Raw genomic sequence first — 26,432 nt, forward strand, 5'->3', positions numbered from 1 at the left:
GGTTAAGTGTCTGACTTAGGCGTAGGTTATGACCTCATGGTTCGTGGGTTCAAGCCCTAAATAAGGCTCTGTGCTGACAGCCCAGAGCCTGGAGCCTGCATCAGACTCTGTGTCTCCCTCTCTTTCTGCCCCTCTCCTGCTCACATTCTGTCTTCAAAATAAATAAACATTAAAAAAAGTTTTTAATTGCATTATGACCAGAATATTGTAAATACATTTTAAAATTAACATTCATGGACATTTATATGTTTGTTGATTTCTCAATGCGATGTACTGTCTTGTCACACAAAATTTATTAATTTAAAAGAAGACATATTAATTTACAGTACTTTCAGCACTGATTTTGTAACTTGTACTTAAAACCCCGTTTAGCTAGATTATAAAGAGATTATAATCAAAGATTTAATTTCACATTTCCTTTTGTTACTGTCAGGAAAAAGTCAAGATTCAATGTAAGTCTACTTTATTTTATAGGCCTATGAAGAATACACCAGCAAGCTAGATGCCCTCCAACAGAGAGAACAACAGTTATTGGAATCCCTGGGGAATGGAACTGATTTTTCTGTTTCTAGCTCTGCATCAACGGACACCGTTACATCTTCTTCCTCTTCTAGCCTTTCAGTGCTACCTTCATCTCTTTCAGTTTTTCAAAATCCCACAGATGTATCACGGAGCAATCCCAAGTCACCACAAAAGCCCATCGTTAGAGTCTTCCTGCCCAATAAACAGAGGACAGTGGTGAGTCAACTTTTAATATCATCGTTGCTTTTTCTTTGTGTTTTTCAGAAAGAGTAGTTGTTGAAAATGAAATATGTTATCGCTCCATACTCCGTGGCCATGCAAATGGAGGCATCCATTTCAAACAGGAGAGGAAAAGACATAATTAATTGGTGCCAATGTCTGTGTCTCTTAACTGGAACAAATTGTACTGTGTTTAGTGTCAGATTTGATGTTTTAACCTACCTGCCAAACTTGAACCAGGCTCAAGCCTAAGTACTAGTTCAGAATCAAAAAGAATTTTAAGACTTGAGCTCATTTGTTATTTAACATTTGTCAGGTAAGCTTTGTTCTTTGCCCTTGCAAATCCCTATTTGGACTTATCAGTGTTGGCCTTTTAGTGTGCTTGATATTTTTCCTCTGTCTGCATAACTTTTGCTGATCATCTGTAAGTAACATTTAAAGAATGGAAATCTGCACAGTTTTATGGATGGCCTATAATCCTTGAATACAAATACTGTCATTCCCTTTTATAAATAATGCATCTATATACATCGCTGCTTTTAAAAAATGCATGTGGTTGCTTTTGAAGTTAATAAAAAACCTTTTCATTTCCAAATACAACTGAAGTCAAAGTAGTTTTATTTATTTTTTCCTCACACAGCGTTAGTAGTAATGCTAGATTTTCATAGAAAAAGTTTGATAACTGGGCTATAGTCTGGAAGCTACAGTGGCCTCTGCTGAAGTTTGTCACCTTGTGCAACAAAGGGATGTGTCATTGTGTGGGGGTGCAGGACTGGGCCTTCGGCCAGTGCCACAAAGGTAGTCGGAATTCAGATCCAAAACTGAGCCTTTGAGGAGCTTTATCTTCAGCAGAAGGGTGAACTGGAAGAGAATCTACTTACTCAGCATACATAAATAACAATGAAACTTGTCTGTCTTCACCAGTGGTCCAGATAAAGCTTAAAGCTTCCCTTATGAATTCCTAATTGTAGGCCTGTTCTCATCCTGCTATGGGATTCATATTTATCCTCATGGGTACTGTCCAGGAACTTTCAGTGCAACAACTGGTCCTGGAGGGATAATAGCACTCAGGCACTGAGTAGAAGCGAATGCAAACCCCCTTTGGCCAATCTAGGTCTCATGAAATTCATATAGATAATGTCCACTGACAAGTTCAAAATCCCATGGTATGAAATATACAAGGAAAGAGGCTATCAGTGCATTAGAAGACTTAGAACCAGCAGGACTCCTACGAAGACACCAAAGAGGACTTCTAGGTGGTGGTAAAATTTTTAACTCACTGGATGAGAGTTACCATCTATGAAAAATATTTTAGAATCTAAGTAGAGAGAATTTGGATGTTAATAGTATCATTCCTTCTAATTTTCTGTGTTTGGAAATTTTCCTAATAGAGTTGGAAAAATACAAAAACATATACCAAAGGAAAAAGAGAAAGTTCAAAAGAAACAGTTTTCACTAAGGAACAAAAACTAATGAACATCTGATTTAATGAAGTAGCAAAGCAACTTTAAATAAAATTTCAGTATCTCAAATAGTTACAGAATATTAGAGAACAACTGTCAAAATGCTAAATAAAAATTAGAATATTTGTTTTAAAAAATGAAGTGGATAAGATAAAGTAGATTAAATCCAACTGAAGAGAGAATTAGTAAACTGTGAAAGGAAAGAGTCAAAGAAAATATGAAAGAGAGGCTAAGAGGTATGAAAGATGAACAGTTTCACTATATGCCTGAGAGGAGTTCCAGAAGCTGAGAACAGAAATAAAGGAGTAGAGCAGAATTCAAAGAAATGATGCCTAATGTTTGTGAAAGACACAAATCTAACGATTTGGGAAACACAGGCCCTGAATTGTATAAGTAAGTTTTAGTCCATAATTATTAGACATAACAAAATGAGAGAACACTATTTTAAAACCATCCAGGGAAGAATTATCTATAATTTAAAAACTAAAAAAAAATTTAGTGTAGCAGCCAGAGACGCCAGAAGACAATAAAATACTAAACTCAGAAAGCTGAGAGATGCCTGTAAGTTGCTTAGCTAAAGTATGAGTTGAAGCTACAACAAAAAAGGCATTTCCAGAGGAGGAATTTACCTTTCCCATGCTCTGCTTGATGGAAATACCCAAAAAGTACTTTATGAATATAGATGAAGGAATGGAAAGTAAAAATTAAACCTAAAACTATAAAATTTATAGAAGAAAAGATAGGAGAAAACCTCAGTGACTTCAAATTTGGCAGTGATTTCATAAATAAGACACCAAAAGCAAATCCATAATGAACATATTCATAAACTGGACTTCACTGAAATTAAAAACGTAATGCTCTTTGAAACACAGTGTTAAGACAGTAAAAAAGACAAACCAGAGACTAATTTTTGCAAAACATATATCTGATCAAGGACTTGTATCCAGAGCATTATAAAGCGCTCTTTGAACTCAAAGTAAGAAAGCAAACAACTCAAAAAATAGACAAAAGATTTGAGCAGGTGCTTCACAAAAGAAGATATGTATAGTAAATAAACACATGAGAAGATATTCGACATCATTAGTCATCGGGGGAACGCAAACTAAAAGTTCAAGACATCATGACATGCCTTCTAGAATGGCTGGAATGAAAGAGTGGTCATCCCAACTGTTGGCAACTATTATATTGGATAACAAATTTTTATACACTGCTGGTGGGGCTATTTGATGGTACAGTCACCATGGAAAACAATTTGGCAGTTTTCTTTAGCTCAGTTCCTTTAAAATCCTAGCAGTGCTTTTTGCAGACATAGACAAATCCATCCTGAAATTCATGTGGAGGCTCAAGGAATCCTGAATAGCCATGCATTCTTGAAAAAGAGCAGAGTTGGAGGTCTCACACTTCCTGATCTTAAAACTTTTTTCATGCCTACTGAGTGGCATAGACAAAAGACATATAAATCAATGAAATAAAGAGTCCAGAAATAAATGATCATGTATATGGTCAAAGAATCTTTGACAAGAGTGCCACAGCCCCTCGGGAGGGGTGGGGGGAGGAAAAATCCTTCCACAAATGGTGCTGGGAAAACTGGATATGCACATGCAAAATAATGAAGTCAGACCCTTACCTTACACTGTATGCAGATTATCTCAAAATAGATCAAAGTCATAAACATAAGAGCTGAAACTATAAAACCCTTAGAAGAAAACATAGAGGAAAAGCCTCACAACACTGGATTTGGCAGTAGTATTTTTAGGTAAGACACCAAAAGTACAGGCAGCATATGTAAAAACAGAAATAATGAAATAAGTCAGACAAAGACACATATCATGATATCACTCGTGGAATTTAAGAAACAAAACAGATGAACATAGGGGAAGGGAAGGAAAATTAAAATAACAGGGAGGGAAATGAAATGAGACTCTTTTTTAATTTTTTTCGATATTTATTATTGAGACAGAAACAGAGCATGAATGGGGGAGGCACACAGAGAGAGGGAAACACAGAATCCGAAGCAGGATCCAGGCTATGAGCTGTCAGCACAGAGCTCGATGTGGGTCTTGAACCCACAAACTGTGAGATCATGACCTGCGCCAAAGTCGGACGCTTAACTGACTGAGCCACCCAGACGCCCCTGTGAGACTCTTAACTATAGAGAACAAACTGAAGGTTGATAGAGGGGAGGTGGGTGGGGGGATGGGCTAGATAGGTGATAGGTATTAAGGAGGGCACTTGTTGGGATGAGCACTGGGTGTTGTATGTAAGTGATGAATCATTATATTCTACTTTTGAAACCCATACTACACTATACGTTAACTAACATGAATTTAAATTTAAAAAAAAAAACCCACAAAACTCTGTGAATCAGAATACAATCATCTAAGTGAAGAGACAACTTATGGAATAAGAACTTATTTTCATATTTGCAAATACATATATGATAAGGGGTTAATTAATATTCAGAATGTATTTTTTTAAATGCCTACAACTCAACAACAACAACAACAAAAACCCATAAATGACCCAATTAAGAAAAGGGGAAAGCACTTAAATAGACATTTCTCCAAAGAAGATATACAAATGCCAACAAACACATGAAAAGATGCTCAACAGTAATCATTAGGAAAATGTAAATCAAAGCTACAAGGAGCTACCACTTGTAGCACCCATTAGAATGGCTACTATTAAAAAAAAAGAAAGAATAATATGTTTTATTCAACGTAGTATTAGAGGTCCTAGTCACAGCAGTCTCCCTCCCTCCTTCTCTCTCTCTCTCTCGCTCGCTCGCTCTCACACACACAAACACACACACACACAGAGGAATATTACAAAACCATAAAAGAGGATGAGCTCTTGTGGTCCCTGAATTTGAGCCCTGCGTTGGGCTCTGTGCTGACAGTTTGGAGCCTGGAATCTGCCTCAGATTCTGTGTCTCTCTGTCTCTCTCTGCCCCTGCCCCACTTGCTCGCTCGCTCTCTCTCTCTCCCCCTCCCTCCCTCAAAAATGAATAAACATTAGAAAAAGATAAGCTTTTGCCATTTGCATCTACATGGATGGATCTAGAGGGTATTATTCTAAGTAAAATAAATCAGACTGAGAAAGACACATGCCATATGATTTTACTTGCATGTGGAATCTACAAAAGAAAACAAACACAAAGCATAAGCAGACCTAGAGCTACAAAGAACAAAGTGATGGCTGCCAGAGGGCCAGAGAATAGAGGGATAGGCAAAATGGGTGAAGGGGAGTGGGGAAGATACTCACAGCTAATGGAATTTATAAGTCATGGGGATGAAAAGCATAGGAAATATTGTCAATGATACTATTCTAATGTATGGTGACAGTACCTACACTTGTGAGCACAGCATAATGTATAGAGAAGTTGAATCACTGTTGTACACTTGAAACTGATGTAATGTGTGTCAGCTGTATTCAAATTTTTTAAAAATGTTCTTAATTGATTTTGCTTTATATGTTGACTTGTTATTTTTCAGTGGTGGGTATATAGGAATCTGTTCTACTTTTCTGTTCTCTTTTTATATGTACAAAATATTTCATAATTTTAATAAAAAGAAAAATCAGTTTTGCTTTAAGTTAGTGAATAGTAGATACTTGAGTCATAATATTTTTTTAATATGAAGTTAGCTCGATAAATGATACTGTATCTGACATAGTGACCCATATGACATTTTAAAGAAAGGTATTGTAAGGGTAAGGTATCAAGCTTTTTGAAATGATATGAAAAACATATAATTTGTTCCTTTTACCTCATACCATATATTTATGATACCGTAGGTACCCGCAAGATGTGGAGTGACAGTCCGGGACAGTTTAAAGAAAGCTCTGATGATGAGAGGTCTGATCCCAGAGTGCTGTGCTGTTTACAGAATTCAGGATGGGTATGGTTTGTATGTGATGTGAAATTCTGCTTACAAAGGCAAAAAAACCTCAGACACTGAACTTTGGGGTTTTCTGTAGCATCTTTACCCAAACCTAGGGTGATAAAATTTAAGTTCAGGGAAAAAAAATTAAGTTAGCCTAAGAAAACTTGCTGGCCTTTTGAGGGGTTAACATTAGATCATTTTGTGTGGGAGCTTGTTATTCTGAACAAATATCTTTATCTGATGTTTGAGAATCTTAAAATTTTTGAACTGTGTAGAGTGTGACTTAATTTGAATAATGGACTCTTCCCCATGCCCTGTTTTTTAATATAAAGTCCTAGTTTCGCAAAAGGCTTATCAAAATAAACTTTTTATATTAAATATTTTTCTTTCAGAAAACTGTCTAAAATTGTGCCAAGACCCCCCCCCCCCCAAATTTTGAATCCTGTTTAAAAAAAAAAAAAATACCCTTTTTGGGGCATGTTGTCCCTTGAGTGCTCTTTTTTTTTTTAATGGATAGACAAATCCGTACCTTTGATATATTTTTTTTTTGGAGGGGGGACCCTAGGAACAATCAATTTTCTGCTGTTGTAGGTCTTTTCTGGAGCTGACTTGAAGAAAAGACTACATCTCTTTACCCTGCTGTTTGTCCAAGAGTGATACATTTATTTGGGGTAAACTTAAAAATTAATTTATTGCCATTTAAATTTCTAACGATGGAAGACCAGGGAGCCAAACCTCCCTCACCATTACTAGCCCCTCAGTAACTGGTGTTCACATCTTCAGCATGAGGCATGTGCAGATTTGTAGGCGAGCTAACCAAGAAAGGCTGTGTCCACACTTTCCAGAGAGAAGAAACCCATCGGCTGGGACACTGACATCTCCTGGCTCACCGGAGAGGAACTGCATGTAGAGGTGTTGGAAAACGTCCCTCTTACAACGCACAACTTTGTACGTACTTGTACAGTTTTTCTAAATGTCAGAAACGTTCGAGCTCTTGCGCATGAATTTTTATTTAAGGAATATGCAATATGCACGAGTAATTTAAGGATTGATATTTTACCTAAGTTAACATCAGTTCTTTAAAAACCTTGTATTTAAACAAGAGTTTCATTTTAATCATATACTTTCTTTCTAATTTGAAAAAGCAATAGATGTCTTTCATTCATCAAAGGAGACTAAAAAGAAGGGGCACCTGGGTGGCTCAGTAAGTTAAGCGTCTACTTGATTTGGCGAGGGTCCTGCTCTCACAGTCACGTGGTGGACTTAAGACGCACCCTCTCCCTCTCCCTCTGCGCACCCCCTACGTGCATGCGCTCTCTCTCTCAAAAAAAAATTTCTTTTTAAAGAACTAAAAAGAAAGTTTGAATGGTACAAAAGTATATCAAGTAAAAAAATGAAAATACCTACTAGGGCAAACATTTGTTAGTTATTTTGTAGTCTTCTAAACTCTTTCTTTATACAAATGTGTGTTTATACCTGTGAGCCCAAAGTTTTTTCCTTTCTCTTATTTCTTTCCCTTCCTTGCCCTTCCCTTCCCTTCCATTTCTTTCCTTAAACTAAAGATGGAGTCATGTTCTGCATGATATACTTTACCTTAAAAAAAACTCAGCAGTGCATCATTGATCTCTTTCCACATCTCTTTCCACATCACTACACCTAGCTTTATGTTTATAATGATTGGATAATAGTCCATATTTAACCATCCTCTATTAATAGATATATAAGGTGCTTTTAAATCTGTTTTGTACAGGGCTAACCAGAATTTTTGCATACAGCTTAATACACTTGTGTAAATGTTTCTGAAGGATGAGTTAATGGAAGTGGAGTTGCTCTCCTTGAGTTCTTCTCCCCTCATCTGGGGTTTGCATTTGCTGGAACCTAGCCTGAAGCTAAATGTCACCAGCATGAGACCTGGAATGTGGGACATCTGCACCTTAGAGATGAGTGCCCAGAGTTTGAGAGCTTACCCTCTAAAGGCTAGGCAGAAGCCAGGAGTCGAATGATGTGGAAGGCAGGAATGCACTTCTTTCTATTATAGATGGAATTTTGACAATAGTTTCTTTTTTCTAGATGGATAGTTATTGCTAACCTTTGGGCCTCAAGTGCTTCACCGTGTGCTGTGGTGATCAGTACAGCTGGACTCCTAAAGCACATGGATGATGAGCTGATTTCCTTGGGGGTTTGTGCTTTCAGGGCTCCATTAATGACGAATACTTTGTGCTTCAATAAATAAGGCATCTTTTTATGTTTATTTATTACTTTTTTTATGTTTATTCTTGAGAGAGAGAAAGCATGAGCAGGGGAAGGACAGAGAGAGAAAGGGAGTCACAATGTGAAGCAGGCTCTAGGCTCTGAGCTGTCAGCACAGAGCCTGACACAGGGCTTGAACCCATGAACCGAGATCATGACCTGAGCTGAAGTCAGACACTTAACTGACTGAGCCACCCAGGTACCTCAAATATTTGTTTATTTTTGAGAGAGAGACAGAGAGTGGGGAAGGGGCAAAGAGAAAAGGAGACACAGAATCTGAAGCAGGCTCCAGATTCTGAGCCCAACCCCGGCTGATGAATGTCAGTCAGATTTACTATGTAGCAAGTAGTTTTTAATGATGACCTACCAAGTTCATTACTATTGATTTTTTTTTTAATTTATAGAGAGTGGATACATCTGAAGATAATTTTAAGTTTTTTAAATCCCAAAACAGTGTAGCTTACGTTTCATGATGATTACTACTCTTTTTCTTAATTATTCTTCTTAGCTAGAAATGAGTTAAGAGGAGGTAAAAGATCTAAAGTTCAGGTAGTGCCTCAGAAGGTCCTTGCACAAGAGAATGAAAACAAACTGCAGCCTGGTTCCAGAGTATGGAAACCCTCACAACACAGTTGGAGACGTGCCAGTAAATATTTATTGAGAATCTCCATTTGCCAACAGTTTCTGATCTGGAGATATGACAATGAATGAGGAAAACAATATCCTCACCTTAGACTAAAGAGATGATTCGATAAGAACATTTCATAAACACTCTTAATTATTGCATACGTATAAAGTACAGTAGAGGCACGGCGTAGAGACTCCTCCCCTGGCCTTGGAGGATCAGGAAAGTTTCTCAAAGGAAGAACTGTCTAAGCTGAGGCGCTGTGGATGAGGAGGAATACTCTCACGGAAGGAACAGTGAGAAAGCATGTCCTCATCAGCCCGGAGAGAAGTTGAGGGGACGGCGTGACACTGGAGAGGGGTTGTTACAGGGCAGCAGGAGTCAGGCCTGGAGTAAGAGTGCAGCTCGCAGGAGTCTTTGTAAGGCGTGTTCAAGATGTGGACTTCCCTCCAAAATAACTGACAGTGAATGCTTGTAAGCAGGGGAGACCTGGGATTGGATTTGGGTTTCAGGGCCGTGCTCTGCGTGCTGTGTAGAGGCAGAGGAAAGCCTGTGTTCTGCTGAAGAAAGGGAACAAATTCCTCTTTGCTTCTCGGTGCTGGATTTTGCTGGCTACTCTAGGAAAGCTGCTTTTTTATGCCTCCTGGTTCCATAGAGTCCGTTATAAAAGCAATGGCCTGAATTCCAGAGTCCCTGGGAACGGACAGGGATGAGGTGGCAAGAAAGGTAGAAAAACAAGAAAATCTGCCTTCCTGTGCCCACTTTTATTGACAAGAGTATACGCATATATTCAAGTGTATGTCACAGTTTATACGCCTGCACACCCACGTTTGCTTCTTCTCATTTCCACTCCTCTCTGCTTCCCTTCTTCCTCCCCTCTTGCCTTGTGTTGGGGTTTTTTTTTTTTCCTCCTATACTGTACTCTAACAGCCTGGTACTCACAGGTTTCAAGTAGAAGTCAGTAGCAGGAAGAAAGACTCTAAGTGAGTAGATTAATGAAAAAAGAAATTAGGGCTCCATGAAACTCAACAGATTATCAGATGAGTGAGAAAGGGCTGGCAAAGAGGATCATGTGACTCTACAATGATAACTGTAGACATGTTTTGTATTTTTCTGTGTTCTATTTTCTTAGATTCTGCAAGAAATATGAGAAATCCTTGCGTTGGTGAATAATGGCCACATAAATGTTAAAGATTTTCTAATTTCTTGTGTATCCCGAGACAGATGGAAAAGCTAAAAACAAGTAGTTGTCTTTTATGTTCTCTAGAAAGTGATACATAGACCTTTTTTAGGTGAAGAAAACAAGAGCCACTCTTGAAATTACCTGAATGTTCTCAAAAAGCTGGAATGCATCATATGCCAAGATAATCATTTTCTTGATGAGACGTTATTTTTACATAACTTTTTATCCTGTTAAGTGCATGTTTATTGAAAAGAGTTTAGTAAACTGTGGGGATTGAAATCAGCTTACTGGCTCATGAAAGGCATTTGCATGTTATAGAAAGTTCTGATGTACATTGTATATGGTCAGGGTAGATACTGTTATATGAATATAGGCATGTCCTAGGTCATCGTGTAAAAATACTACTATTGTTTTTGTGATTAAAACTGTCTGAGACACTGAGATGAATTGAAAATATATAAGAAAGACACAGGACAAAGTAGAGTCACCCCTGCTTTCACCACTCTGAAATAGCATCTGTTAACATTTTGGTATTTATCTTTCTTACATTTTCTGCTTATTCTGTATGCAAAACAAATACTCAAAAAATAATTTCTGGCTTTGGTAGTTATCAGGATAGAGCCTCCGTGACACAGTTCTTATTATGTGACCTGTGTTGTAGATTCTGACATGGACTGCTTAAGTTTCCCATGGAGGAATGTTCACAAATGCATTTAAAATGTGTTCTAGTCCTCTGATAATTTGTTAAAAGTGGTTCTTACTGACTTTTAAATGATTTCCCTACTCCTTATCCTAGTCAGTTTCTGTCTTAAAGCTCTTTGGGTGTTTTTTTCCTTTTCCTAAGTAGTAACTTTAAGCCAGAGTTCCTTGCTTTATCAACCTCGGCTGTCCTTTACTGATCCCTGATTTTATAGAGAATTAGTTCATTTGTAGTGTTACAACCTAACTTCTTTCTTCCCCTCTTTCAGTGTGAAGTTTTGGGTTTTTTGTTGGTTTCTTTGTTTTGTGCACAGGTTCCTCTGTCAGATATCTTTGTAACTGGAGATAACATCCCATTGTTTCTTGTTCTGCCAGCAGCACCCAGCATTGCTTAACTCGTCTCGTTGTGTGGTTGTGCCCTCACCCTTCCTCCCCTTCCCTCCTCTCCTACCCCCCTGTTCCCTCCTTGTCCTCTCTACTTTTACTTTCCTGGAGTCAAGTTGAAAATAGTTTGCAGTCTTTGATTCACTTTCCATTTTCTTGACTTCTGAGTTTTTTACTTGTATATTGAGTGGGCCATTAATACATATAGTCCGTCTATGGTCTTGAACCCCCTGGTCTTCATTTTAGTATCTTCATGTGTAAGGCAGTTCTCACGATATGAACATATTAAAGATATGTTATTTTAAGCAAGAGAGTCAATAAGTTGATGTCTAAAAAGAGTCTTGCAAGTTTTTTAAATGCTCTCTGATGTTTTTACTTTGCAGGTACGGAAAACTTTTTTCACCTTAGCATTTTGTGACTTTTGTCGAAAGCTGCTTTTCCAAGGTTTTCGCTGTCAAACCTGTGGTTATAAATTTCACCAGCGTTGTAGTACAGAGGTTCCACTGATGTGTGTTAATTATGACCAACTTGAGTAAGTAATTTTTAAAAAATCTCTTTTCTATCTACCATTTTACATTTAGCTTTTCTTAATGTGAAACTAGAGTATCTTAGAGTCTGAGAATTTTGTATCCAGTAGAGTTATGGGAGAATTAAAAAAGGGTGCTAGACAATACTATGTAGTGCAGCCAGTACTGCTCCCCCAAATTGTAATTCTGACTCAGCTCTACATTTCATTAATGCGTTAATTCTCTTCTAATGAATAAAGTTCCCTTGCCCAGAGACATCACTGATAGATGGTTTTTGGGAGGAGAGTGGGTATGATTTCAATAAAGTTAATCATTATATTTTTGAATCACAGATCAGGGGTTCTGATTCTGTCACTATTTTGTAAATTATGTGTGTTCTCTCTCTCTTTCTCTCTCTCTCTCTCTCACTTTCTCTCTCCTTCAACCTCCCCTGCCCAGTTTATTTGAAAGTAAGATATAAAATCTTTGTACCCAGTGTATCTCTTTCTAAAACTTCTATTTGCTTTATGCGTCTATGAGTTTCTCTAATAGATCTGACTAAGTCTATTACAATCTTTTTCATTGTTGCTGCTGCTGCTGCTACTACTGTTAAGGTCTTATTATTTTCTTGATCACTTGAGCAAAGAGAATTCAACTCTGTACTTTAAAGTACATTTGACGTAATCTAACCTAGCGGTAGATACATTTTCTTCTAATTCCTTAACTATAAAGCATGATTTTTCCCCCTCTAATATATAGAAATTTGCAAGATAGAACAATTAGTTCTAGATTATAAGCTTGCCTTTCAAAGTACAATATAATTTTTTTAAATAAGCCTTTAGGCAAAATACGACTAATTAAATTTAACAGTCATTTCTGAAAGTGGAATTTGATCTCAAATATTTCTCTTAACTCTATAATGTATTCTGGTGTGTGAAGCTTCTGGGTTTTGCACAAGTTAGGTTTGTTTTGTTTTGTTTTTGTTTTTGCCTCACAGTTTGCTGTTTGTCTCCAAGTTCTTTGAACACCACCCAATACCACAGGAGGAGGCCTCCATAGCAGAGACTGCCCTCACAGCCGGGTCGTCCCCGTCTGCACCCCCCTCCGACTCTACTGGGTATGACTTGACTCCTGCTGTTCAATGACAGTGCTATTTGAGCTGGTTTCTTTTGGATCTTTTGGTTAATTATAAGCCTTTCCAACACTGGACTGTTAAATTAGAGATTTTTCTCCAGGTAACTTATTTTATCACCTCAGGCAAATGTGTACATGCATTTGGTACAGACACATGGAATTAAAACTGACATAGACTGTTCCAGGACCAGCCTTGGGAAGAAAACAAGCGGCAGGTCATTTAGAGTCCCTGCCTTGTGCCCATCACTTTACTGGGTAATATCAAATATGGAAATCTATGATTCCCATTTAGAAAAGTAGCATTAAACCAATGACGCAACAACAAACAATTTAAAAATAGTCTGCAGCTCATGATGTAATATTTTAGACGATGTGAGAAGGACATAAGTATTATCCTGTTTACTATAGAAGGGAGAAGAGTGAGTATAGTCAGGAACATTTAATGAAGAAAAGGGATATGAATTCAAGAATCGGGATGAGCCCAGGGAACAAAAGGTATGATGATGGGTGGTGGGATGGCAGGGAGAAATAGCTCAGACAAAGGGGATGGGATGCTAGATTTGAGAGAGAGTGAGCAAAGGTTGATCTAAGTTCAGAACTAACCTGTGGAAAGCCAGATAGTGAAGAGTGTTGAAATTCAGACTAGAATTTAGGCTTAAAATTTAACACAAGAAGGGAAAAAGTAAAGATTTTTGAGCGGAGAACTAGCCTGATCAAAATGGTTCTAAGGAAAGACTCACCACGTAGCAAGGATAGACTGACAAAACTGTCAGGGGTGAGGACGGCCAACTCAGATGTGTTCATAGACATAGACAGTGAGAGGCAGTGAAGACGTGAACTGGGCGGTTGCAGTGTGGGGAAGGGACGGGTGTGCACACAGCGCAAAGAAAACACTTAACAGTATTGTTAGTTGTGGAAGACAAATGAGAAAATGACTTTAAAGATGACACAGAGGCATCATATATTCGAGCTTCATAGTAGGGGGAAAAAAGGAAAAAAAGATGATGAGTTTACTAACTACTAGGATTTTGGAGAATTTGTTACATTGGTCAGCATGTTCATTCCTTGATGGATCTGAGGCAGAATAAATTATGCTCTATTTGGAAGCATATGGTTTAACAAAAGTCCCCAGATGCCATTTCTTCTATAATATTGCAGAGATAATTAGTTAAGATCAGAAATTTTTATTGTCAGTTTGAACCCTGCTTCCTTCCTCTCTTCACAAGATAACGCTATCTTTCTACCTAGAGAGAGAAAAAAGTAAGTGGATAATCCCGAGACCTTTAATTTTACAAAGCCAGTCTTTCTAGAGGTCTCATAGGCTAGAAAATTTAGTAAAGACTTGTGTTAAGGACTACATGTTTTTATTTATTTTGAAACACTAAAAATGCGACCACTTATTTATTTGTTGAGTCAGTCAGTCAGGTTGTAACAGTTCCCTGCCCTAGTGGAGTCCTGTCATTCCTGCTGTCTCTGTCACGAGTTTTATGCACCGTGTCTTCCTTAGGAGATCTGAGTGTTACTGTTTGTTTTGATTTTTAATTAATCGTCTGGCTATGGCATTTGCTTCTGACAAGCTCTGTAGACCATGATGCCTTTCAGTGGCAGGTCCTAGTTCTGTGAGCAGAGTCAGAGAACCCCTTAATGAAATTAACTTGGCTTCCCTGAAGGTTTATGATGGTCATGATCCAGGGCAGGTGCCTTCCAGTGTAGGGGTGCTATTTTAAAATTGAGAAACCATTTGCTATGCCATGAGTATTTTATTTATAACTAAACTGAAGTACATTCTGGTCTTGAGCAAATGATAAAAAAGATGTCCAAACTTTTGTTTTCCTGATGCTTTTATGTCACGAGTGTCTGTGTGTGCCTGTGAAAAGATAGAAACCAATACAGAACAGGTTCTGTATTGCTGTTCCTTTGCATTTTGTTAATAGTCTTAATAATTCTTGTGGTCACGAAACACATAGAATAATGGACGTAATAACCAAGACATTGGAGAAGTGATGCATTGCTCAGTTTTCAATTAAAAGTTAGAGGTACATTCTTTTCTGCTTTTTAAAAATGCTGTGGAATGTGTGAATGTATAAAAAGTCAACATTTTAATTTTTTGTTGTTGTTTTATTTATTTTTGATACTGAGAGAGACAGAGCATGAGAGGGGGAGGGGCAGAGAGAGAAGGAGACACAGAACTGGAAGCAGGCTCCAGGCTCTGAGCTAGCTGTCAGCACAGAGCCCGATGCGGGGCTCGAACCCACGATCGTGAGATCTGACCTGAGCCGAAGCCGGAGGCTTAACCAACTGAGCCACCCAGGCGCCCCAAAAGTCAGCATTTTAAAATGTACATGTTGCTGAAGTGCCTGGGTGGCTCAGTTGGTTAAGTGACCAACTCTTGGTTTCAGTTCAAGTCATGATCTCAGTTTATGGGTTCTAGCCCCACATCAGGCTCTGCACTGGCAGAATGGGGTTTGCTTGGGATTCTCTTTCTCTCCCCCTCCCTTGCTCATACTGTTTTTCTGTCAAAATAAATAAATAAACTTATAAATAAATATACATGTTGCTGAACAGGAGGGATCACCTTGCTTCAAAACTTTAAACACTTTTAATATTTTTTTTAATGTTTGTTTATTTTTGAGATGGGTTGGGGGAGGCAGAGAGAGAAGGAGACAGAGGATCTGAAACAGGCTCTGTGCTGACAGCAGAGAGCCTGGAACTGGATCAGGCTCCTCCAAAATTATAATACACGAACCCAGGAACTGCGAGATCATGACCTGAGCTGAAGTCAGTCACGTAACCAACTGAATCACCCAGGTGCCCCAAAACTTTCAATATTCTTTTTTTTTTAATGTTTATTTATTTTTGAGAGAGAGAATATGAGCGAGGGAGGAGCAGAGAGAGAGGGAGACACAGACTCTGAAGCGGCTCCGAGCCGTCAGCACAGAGCTTATTGCAGGTCTCAAACCCATGAATTGTGAGATCATAACCTGAGCCAAAGTTGGAGCCTTAACCAACTGAGCCACCCAGGCACTCCAAAACTATTTGAATGTTCTTAAAAAAAAAAAAAAAGAAGGTTTTGTTTTTTTAATGTTCATTTTTGAGAGAGAGAGAGAGAGAGAGAGAGAGAGAGAGGAGAGTGTGAGAGGCAGAGGGCAGAGAGTGAGGGAGACAGAATCTGAAGCAGGTTCCAGGCTCCAAGCTGTCAGCACAGAGCCCAACACAAGCCTTGAACTCAGAATCCACGAGATCATGACCGGAGCCAAAGTCAGACACTCAACCGACTGAGCCACCTAGGTGCTCCCACCTCAAAAAAACTTTTAATATTCTAGATTGAAAATGAGATCTAAACTAAGTGGTAATTTGCTGAAGAGGGTTAGAGGTAAATTTTTCTTAATTTTTAATCTGATACTGCTTTTTTTTTATGTTTTATTTATTCTTAAGAGAGAGAGAGAGAGAGAGAGACAGAGCATGAGTGGGTGAGAGGCAGAGTGAGAGAGGGACACAGAATCCAAAGCAGTCTCCAGGCTCTGAGCTGTCAACACAGGACTTGAACTCCTAAGCTGTGAGATCATGACCTGAGCTGAAGTTGGACGTTTAACTTACAGAGCCACCCAGGCGCCCCAATCTAATACTGCTTTAAAGAGGTTTGCAGCAAGATAGGTAGAAGTGTCATCAGGAGAAAGCCAGTTTACTGGCGGCCAACATACTTCCGGGTGTAAATTGCCTTGGTGCAGGTAAAGACATTCCAGTGTGGAAACTCAATTTTATCAGGCCCCAGAAATTATGAGAGTTAGAGACACACTGGTTTACAGTAACCAGAATTAGAAAAGACTGAATCAGAATTCCAGGTAATTCACTTCCATTGGAACTACAGCTGTTATTGACTGAAGTTCTTGTGTTGGGTGGCCCAACACTCACTGAACTTTTTGGAGAATGTTTGTGAGAAACCAAGTCATAATCCTAAGATTGCTCTTGTGAAGCATGGGATTCGCACATGGCTCAGGGGCACCTGGTTGGCTCAGTTGGTTCATCATCCAGCTCTTGATTTCAGCTCAGGTCATGGTCTCACAGTTCATAAGATCAAGCCCCATGCCAGGCTCTGCCTGACAGTGGAGCCTGCTAGGTATTCTCTCTCTCTGCCCATGTTCCATTTGTGGTCGCTTTCTTTTCTCAAAATAAACTTAGGGGGAAAAAAGAAGAAGACATGGCTCAGTGGCTCAGATGTTTAATGACATCAGGAAACTTGAAGTTTCCTCCAAAATCATAATACACTTGGCATCTACACTAGGTAAATTGATTTCATGGACCAACATACACCTTCTCCTGGGTGGTGGTAGATACCAGCTGCCAAATAGAGTCTTTCTCATTTTGTGAATAGACAGATATCTTCACCTTTTTATATATCCATTCTTTAGATAATAAAAGTTTTCAGATTAAATCTAGGGTTTTGTTTCTCTTACTTCTGAACCAATGCCCCTTGACTGCATGTTGCTGCTTTGTCACAGACTATATGCTGCAGTTGTAATCTTAATTCAGTAACTTTCAAAAATGACTTGCTGCCACTTAACGCCTGCATCGGGTCCATTATAGTAGACTGATCAGTTAGCTTAAATAGGCTGCCCTTTGTAGCTGCAGTTAATTCAGGCTTTTTCCACATTTAAGTCCTAACTTAAAGTATACTATTGCCTTGAGACTTTAAATTAGACTATAGTTTTTTTAAAGTAGGTACACATTCCAAAACTTTTTTAGAAAACCATTTTTGTCATTTGTACATTCTTTTACCTGTTCCCAGAATCCCTTAGCAAAAGGCATAATTGGTTTCTAAAGTAAAAATAAAGATGACTCTGTCACAAACTAAAAATTTCTCAATAATTAGAATAAAAAGACTCAGTAGAGCATGGTAGTTTTCTTAAGGCCAGGCCCATCTGTCTCGGGGTGATACCAACTTTCTAAAGTACATAATATCTTATTATTTTTAATCCAGTTCTAAATGAACTCCATTAGAATGAACAAATAAGCTCAAAATTTCTTCCCCTACCTTTAATAGTGCACTTCAAAGAGTAAAACAGTAAATGGGTGTGATTTTGATTTTGTTAAAATGCTTTATTCAGAACCTTAAAAACAAAACAACAAAAAAAACTTTTTGTCACTATTTGGCTTCTTTGGCTCTTCAGACCTTTTCTACTATATTTTCCACCTGTACCTTTCTAAACCCTGTCTCCTCACAAAGTGTCTTTTTATTCCCTTCACACTTTCATTTTGGCTATGTCTTAATAACCAATAAATAATGCTGATTAGTTATAAAGTTTGCATTAAATGAGGTGGAATGAAGGTACCTGGGTGGCTCAGTTGGTTAAGTGTCCAGCTTTGGCTCAGGTCATGATCTTAAGGTCTGTGGGTTCAGGCCCCACGTAGGCCTCTGTGCTGACAGCTTGGAGCCTGCTTCAGATTCTGTGTCTCCATGTCTCTCTGCCCTTCCCCCACTCACACTCTGTCTCTCTCTCTCTCTCTCAAAACTAAACATTTTAAAACAATAAAAATATAGTTAATGGGGTGGAATGATACCAGTCTTTGTAGAGAGGCTGTTAACACTGCATCATTCATTGGTCTTGACAGAGCCCATCAAGACAGCCATACCTTTCTTACACACGATCCTCCCTTCCCAGCTCCCTTGGATGTCCTTTCCGAGGAGCCTAGACTCCTCACAGGTATTTACAGTCTACTCACAAAACTTGCGTGTGGTCTGTGAGTGCCAGGTTCATTCCAGGGCAATGAGGGATCATAGAATTTATTTATCTACAGTAACAAAATAGATCACTCTGTCACCTATTTTGATGATTTTATCAAAAACAATTTTAAAAATGATTTGCTTTAGTGCTTAGTATTTGATTCTCTTATGTCTCTCAATTACTGGACATGGTAATAATTTTAAACTATGAGAGATTGACACTATACGGATCATCTTTTGGATTTGCAAATGGTCTTTTGCTATTCAAGATTTTAATTCAACTCTGTGTAAAGTAACAGGTACATCTTTCAGGTCCTGAAATCCACAGGTGTATTTTCAAAATGTAGTTTCCTGTGGCGCCTGGGTGGCTCAGTTGGTTGAGCGTCCAACTTCAGCTTAGGTCATGATCTCATGGTTTGCGGGTTTGAGCCCCACATCAGGCTCAGTGCTGACTGCTAGCTCAGAGCCTGGAGCCTGCTTTGGATTCTGTGTCTCTTTCTCTCTCTGCCCCTCCCCTGTGCATGCTCTATCTCTCAAAAATAAACAAATGTAAAAAAAAATTCAAAATGTAATTTCCTAATACGTTCCACAAAAATTCCATTTTAGTAACTTTAGCTATCAAGAAATGGCAAAGGTAGGAAAAAATAGCAAATATTATTTAGTCAGTCTCTAGTATCTAGAGATTTTTGTGTAACTTTAAAGAGTTTCTTTAGGTGATGAACCACAGGTAATTTCTAGCCATTTGTAGATTTCCTTGGAGCTCTTGAATAGAAATCAGTGTTCCTATCATTGTTAGTCTGTGGAGGGTGTGCTTCAGCAAAAACAGCTTTTCAGTATTAATTATAGGCATATATTAGTTTTTTAAACACCACTACTGCTGGGTTTTTAATGCAGCAGTTTTATGGGTTTTTATTAGAGAATATGAAAACAAAGAAATCTTTAGATCACCCATTTTTTGTGTTTTTATCTCTGTAAAGTTGCTCTGAATCTTATCTTTCGATGACTTGATTTTTCCAGGCCCCAAATTCTCACCAGTCCGTCTCCTTCAAAATCCATTCCAATTCCACAGCCTTTCCGACCAGCAGATGAAGATCATCGAAATCAATTTGGACAACGAGACCGGTCTTCGTCAGCTCCAAATGTGCATATAAATACGATAGAACCTGTCAATATTGATGTAAGTATCCAGCATTGATAGAACTAAAGAAATTCAATTATGTTTCTTTTTCTGCTACATTTATAATCTAGATCAGAAATAAGTGCCATATTTCATGTGTCACAGTTATTAAGTGATAGACTGTTCGTGAATTAGTGATCAGAAAAGCGTTGTCATCTTCTTTGATGGGATTAAATACTTAACCAATGCTAAACCATGGAGTTGTTTAGATTTTTTCTTATGACATTGTTTCCTCAAAAGTCTTTATTTATTTAACAGATAATCCCTTGGCCATTTTATGGTAGAGAAAAAAGGATACCATTGCAGATTTTCTATTTAGATCAATTTGAAATCTTTATCTAAATTTCTAAAAGTACAATTGAATTAAATAACCCTTTAGGACTAATTATTACTTTATGTATGAGACATGCAAAGCCACTTTTTACCTTCTTTACTTTTTTTTTTTTTAAGTTTATTTTTGAGAGAGAGGGCGTGATGGGGGAGAAAGACAGAGGATCTAAGCAGATTCCAGGCTGTCAGCACAGAGCCCGATGTGGGACTCAAGCTCATGATCTTTGAGATCATGACCTGAGCAGAAGTCAGATCCTTAACTGACTGAGCCACCCAGCAACCCCTACCTTCCTTAGTTTTTTGACTATACCATTGTAATTCCATCGCTCTACACATCTTGAATTTTTGCATATTCTTTTATGTAAAGTTGCTCATTAAGGTTTTTAATTTTTTTTTTTAATTTATTTATTTTTGAGAGAGAGACAGATCATGAGCAGGAGAGGGGCAAAGAGAGAGGGAGACAGAATAGGAAGCAGGCCCTCAGCAGGGCTTGATCTCACAAACTGCAAGGTCAGATGCTTAACTGAGCCACCCAGGCACCCCATTTCTCATTAGGTTTAATCATTCATTTTTTTATATGGATCTTCTCTTGTCTCATCATCATATATTGTAATCTCACTTCTTCTATTATTTTAGCCACCTTCTGGCTGGTCACTCTTGATGTTTTACTTTCCCAGTTTATCTGCCACACTGGAACTTAACTAATGTTGCTTCTTCAGTTAGATCCTTTTGGCAGCAGAAACCATCCTTAATACTAGTTTCTTTGATCCTGTCTTAGAATTAAATACCTAATTTGCCATCAAAAAATATTTGCTTTGGTAAAAGGGTTAGAAGATGAAACAAGTAGACTGGGGATCAACAAGATTTTCTTAAAGGGCCAGATAGTAATTTTTTTTTTAATGTTTCTTTACTTTTGAGACAGAGGGAGACACAGAATCCAAAACAGACTCCAGGCTTCGAGCTCTCAGCACAGAGCCCGATGCGGGGATCGAACCCACGAACCGTGAGATCATGACCTGAGCTGAGGTCGGCCGCTTAACCGACTGAGCCACCGAGGCGCCCCAGATAGTAAATATTTTAGGCTTGTGGGTCATATGATTTCTGATGACAGCTGTTGAACTTTGTCATTGTTGTATGAAAGCAGAGATAATACCTTACAAACAAATGGGTGAGGCCTTATTCTCGTAAAAACCTTATTTACAAAAGAATCCAGTAATTGAGTTACGGAATGGAATCTGTGCTCTTGCCATCTGAGCTGTGGTGGGCCGGGGTCCTGAGCTTGGAATTAGGTGCCTCTTCTCCCAGCATTTGGGCTTTCAGATGAAGAGTGTAGGTTTTCCTTACTCTCTGTAATAAGCAACAAATAGAAAATCCACCAAATTTGTTTGCCTTGGAAACTAATTATATCTTTAAAAAGGAAGTGAAAACTATTTCCTCATGTAAACAGAGTGCTAGAATTAGTGAGGTAGTTGTGTGTTAGATGATAGTTGGTGTTCTCATTATGCAAGCATGCCTTGTGTGAGTCTTCATCGTTCTATGAAGTTGAGTAGAGAAACAGAATTTTTTCTAACAGGAAAATATTCACTTATTAACAGACTACTTTAATATTACTCCCTACTCAGACATCCTTCCGCATCTAATTCCAGTTTGCATTCTAACCCCCATACATCATGATCCAACATTTCAATGGAAATATAATGCAAATTGATTGCAAATCTGGCAAAAAAAATAAAAGATTTAAGGATTTTATAAAGATAGTGAAAAAAGACTTTGGAGAACTACTGAAATTACAAAAAGCCATTGAAAAATAAGGATACAGTGGAATTAAATTATTCCAGTTAACAATAGAAGAGAAAAGATCCATAGAGATGACAATATAATAGGTTCTTCAAATGAAAATGATTTAAATATCAAAGGATTGATAGAGGCCCTTCAGGGAATTGATGAAGCCCTCTAAAATTTTTATAAAAATGGTTATGCTTGTTATGTAAAAGATGAATATGAAATTGAGGATTTCATTTGGTGCTATAACTTTCATATTATGGACAACAAAAAACTTGATTCCTGTGTTCTAAGAATTAGTATATTAAAATTATAACAATATTTATTAAATGTAAAAGAAAATTATTATAAATTTTAATTTTATTTCTCAAGATAAACTTCCAAATTACAGACTTTCTTCCCACTTTTTACTATGGGATTTTTTTCTCTATTTTTTTGGATTTCTTTTAAGTGGCCTTTGCCTAATATCAATTTATCTCAACTAATAAGGTCTAGCTAAAACTGAATACAGAGGAGGAAAATAGGAGAGGGAAATATGGGAATAATAAGATTGTGAAATAAGAAGTCAAATCTTATTTCTAAATTAGATCTTTTCTCATTATGGTCAAAATTGTAGCCATCTTGGGGCACCTGGATGGCTCAGTCTGGTTAAGTGTTTAACTCTTGAATTCAGCTCAGGTCATGATCTCACGGTTTATAAGTTTGAGCCCTGTGTCAGGCTCTCTGCTGTCAGTGTGGAACCTACTTGGGATTCCCTCTTCCTCCCTCTCTGTCTGCCCCTACTCTCTCTCAAAATAAATAAATAAACTTTTTAAAAAAAAATTGTAGCCATTTTTACTTTCAGTACTAACATCGTTTTATACTGTTTGACTCTAGACTTTTCCTCTTAATGTTACTGTTCTGTTCTCTGAGACTTGAATATTTGGGGTGTCATCTTTATATCTTGCCTTTTCATCCTTCCCTTTAACCAAATAGTCATAAGGTATCACCTTTTCCTTTTGGTAATGCATCTCAAATTTGTTCTCATTACTACCACCCTCTGGGCCCATGTCTTTATTTGAATTACCTATTAATCTCCTAAATGGATTTCCTGCCATTAACTTTCCTTTATCCATTTCCATTCTTTATGTTAGTGTCGAATAATTTTTTTATACATCTGTCATCATCTGTTTCCTTGTTCCAAAACTTTCATTGACTTCCATTGATTATAAGATAATACATAAATGATTTAGCATTTTCATTCAATTACAGTCATTTCATTCAGATATAATCATTATTTACCATTATTCTAGTAAGTAAGTGGGGTTTTTTTACTCATTTTTGACATTTGGCAATGCTGACTCTGGGATAGGCACTGTCAGAATTGGAAATTAAAGATGAATTAGCACATGGTCTACTGGATGAATCAGACATATGAATAGATGCAAAAATATATAGTAGTAGTTTATAGAAGAGGGTGATATTCCTATATACAAAAAGATAGAGTTTATCACCCTATTTAACAGAGAAAGGGCAACATTTAAGCCACATTATAAAAGATGAATGTGTAGGAGTTTATTAGGTTCACTAGGTGGGGGTTTTAAGAAGAAAGGGCATTTGTTAAGGAAATAGTACATGCAAAAATATGGAAGTAACTTTACCTGGGGTGTAATTAATAATGGACATTGTAGGAGCTTCCAGTCCAGGAGAAGGGTAGGGAATAGTAGAAAACAAAACTAGGTGGGCAGAGTCCATACTGAAAGGCATTGTCAAGTTTTACTTAAGGTTTCTGTAGTAGCTGGTAGTAGGGAGTCTGAAAAAGTTTTGAGTGGGAGAGAAAGTGCTCAGCTCTATATTTTGGAAGACTCTTTTGAATTCATGAGAGATCTGGAAGGCATGTTAGGAATGGTACCAAAAATGGCTACTGTTTATGAATGCTTACTGTACGCTAAGTGGGATACTAAGTGTTTTACATAAATTTTTTTTAAGTTTATTTATTTATTTTGAGAGAGACAGAGATAGCATGAGTAGGGGAGGGGCAGAGAGAGAGGACAGAGAATCCCAAGCTTGCTCCACACTGTCTGTGCAGGGCCCGATGCAGGGTTCAAACTCATGGAACCACAAGATCATGACCTGAGCTGAAACAAAGAATTGGACACTTAAGCAACTAAGCCACCCAGGCTCCCCTACATAAATTTTCTTAGTCTGTCCTCATAAACACTCATGGGTTAAGTACTATTTTTATCCTTGTTTTGCTGTTGAGAAAGTTCGATTTAGGGAGATTAAGAAATTGACCCAAGCAAGATCACATTGCTGATAAATGACTGATATGGGGTAAAACCTGGTCTTTCCTGCTTATGTTTAACCACTGTTCTGTAGAATAGCAGAAAGAGGTGAAAGAGATGAGATGTAGAAGATAATGCCCACACTTCTCTGGCTTGGGTAAATAGATGGTGTTCATTCCATTCATTACAAAATACCAAAGGAAGAAGAACAGGCTTGTAGAAATGAAAATGTTAACTTGGGGCGCCTGGGTGGCTCAGTCGGCTGAGCATCTGACTTTGGCTCAGGTCATGATCTCATGGTTCGTGGGTTCAAACCCCGCATTGGACTCTGTGCTGACAGCTCAGAGCCTGGAGCCTGCCTTCAGATTCTGTGTCTCCCTCTCTCTCTCTGACCCTCCCCTGCTCATGCTGTCTCTCTCTCTCAAAAATAAATAAAACATTTTTAAAAAAAGAAAATGGTAACTTTTATTTTGGACATACTGACAGTAAGCTGTCTGAGGAACTTTACTGGTTTAGAAGTCTAGTGTCAGTTGAATGTAAGGACCTCTAGTAGAGCTACAGATTTTGGACTAATTAGCATCTCCCTCATGTATCTTACACCATGGGTGCAAATGATACTACTCAAACAATACATACATGTAAATTGACAAGAAGGTAGAATGTGCAGCCCCACTGAATATTATTAACATTTTGAGATCCAGGCAGAGACTGTCATTTTCTGTCTCTGTTATGGGCTCCTCTTCCTAAGCCTAATTTCACATAAGTAAGAGAGAGTAGTGGCGCTCCAAAGGGCAGAAAGGGAACTCAAGAATGCTGAATTAGTTGATGTTAGTTGCCATCGAGACTCAAATGTAATAAGACTGAAAATGACTGCTGGACAATTAAAATGTCATTTTGACTTCACTGAGAGCTGTTTTTGAGGGCCAGTAGAGGAGAGCAAGGCTGGCGAAGATGTGGGGTTAAGTGTCCATTTTGAGAAGATTGGCTCTCAAGGAATAATAAAGGAGCATAAATTAAAACAGGATTGAAGGACAGTTGTTTTTAATGTGAGCCTCTTCATCATATTTGTAACTTGCGGGGAAGAAGCAAGTGAAGAGAGAGATTGAAAATACCAGGAGAGGGAATAATTGATATAGTAAAGTTCCTGAACATGGAAACGATATTCCTCAGAGGCTATGAGGAGTTAGAGGTGGACATGGCTCGCTCTGCAGCTCTTTACAGGCTGTGTGGCCTTGGACAGATGCCTTAACCTTGAAGCTAGCTGTGTCTACCACTTTTGTTGGTTTGAACCTGTTTATTATGCCTTGCATATAGTAAGAATTCAGAAATTACAGCTAACATTACTGTGCAAATATTTGTTAATATAGGGACAGGCTTCTGTTTCCTCTATCAGGCTAAAGGGAAGAGATAAAGTAACAAAAGGAACTAAAGGACATGAGAGGGAGTTGGAAATACCAGTATTGGAATACTAGAAGATCCTCCTTAACCTAGAGCAAGTGAAAAGATTGTTAAGGAGCTTTAAGAACACATTGAAAAATAGAAGTTTATGGTGTTAGTAGCAGTAAGAATGGAGAAAGTCCAAGGTGGCTGGTGCCTGGTTGTGGGGAGTCACAGGGTTGATGCAGCAAAAAGGAAAGGATGTGATGCTTCTACCTTTGTCTTATGGTTCTTTCTGTCTAGAACTTCCCCTGTAGGACACCTAGGTGGTTCAGTCGGCTAAGCATCAGACTCTTGATCTCAGCTCAGATCTTGATCTCGGGGTCGTGAGTTCAAGCCCCATGTTGTGCTCCAAGCTGGGCGTGGAGCCTACTTTAAAAAAAGTAGATGGTCCTCTGCTTCTTTCCTCCCTGTCGTAACCCGACCTCAGTGTCGCGTTACTTCACTGAGCCCCGCGTAGAGGCACCAATTGTCGTAACCCGAAGGCTGGGGCATCCCCGGTGATAGGCAGTACCTGTTTCGTCCGCCCCGACCGGCAGGGCGGAGAATCGTCGGGGTCCTTCTCCTGAGGGAGGGAGAGAAAAAGGGGGCAGGAGAGGGAGACGCAAAGAGTAAAGACAGAACTCACGGTTCTCCGATCAGGCGAAAGAGAGTTTATTCAAAGAACTGTTCTTTATATAGTCTTCAGGGGGGGAAGACAAGGCAAGCTGACCTAGGCAGGCTACAGAGTCGAATGCATATCAAAGAAGCGCCCCGACTTTGCCTCAGCAATCTTGGGGGATGGAGAACTAACACTGAATACGGTTTTGATCTTTTGTGTGCCTTGGCCACTCACGTCTAGCTCAGCAAGA

The 26,432-nt window shown here is 38.4% G+C and overlaps 1 protein-coding gene across 6 annotated transcripts in view; it reads left to right on the plus strand.

Moving 5' to 3' along the window:
• Nucleotides 1-26,432, plus strand: part of BRAF (B-Raf proto-oncogene, serine/threonine kinase) — a 144,760-nt gene that overhangs the window by 63,651 nt on the left and 54,677 nt on the right. For 5 of the 6 annotated variants that reach the window (XM_029922542.1, XM_029922547.1, XM_029922560.1 and 2 more), the window contains 6 exons: nucleotides 475-738; nucleotides 6,000-6,103; nucleotides 6,934-7,036; nucleotides 11,613-11,761; nucleotides 12,733-12,852; nucleotides 19,609-19,768. In XM_029922542.1, coding sequence (XP_029778402.1) covers nucleotides 475-738; nucleotides 6,000-6,103; nucleotides 6,934-7,036; nucleotides 11,613-11,761; nucleotides 12,733-12,852; nucleotides 19,609-19,768 — 900 coding nt within the window. The remainder of the gene's footprint in view (nucleotides 1-474; nucleotides 739-5,999; nucleotides 6,104-6,933; nucleotides 7,037-11,612; nucleotides 11,762-12,732; nucleotides 12,853-19,608; nucleotides 19,769-26,432) is intronic. The other variant, XM_029922574.1, reaches the window with a different exon arrangement.

The sequence above is a fragment of the Suricata suricatta genome, chromosome 2 (genome assembly GCF_006229205.1).
Source record: "Suricata suricatta isolate VVHF042 chromosome 2, meerkat_22Aug2017_6uvM2_HiC, whole genome shotgun sequence".
Lineage (NCBI taxonomy): Eukaryota > Metazoa > Chordata > Mammalia > Carnivora > Herpestidae > Suricata > Suricata suricatta.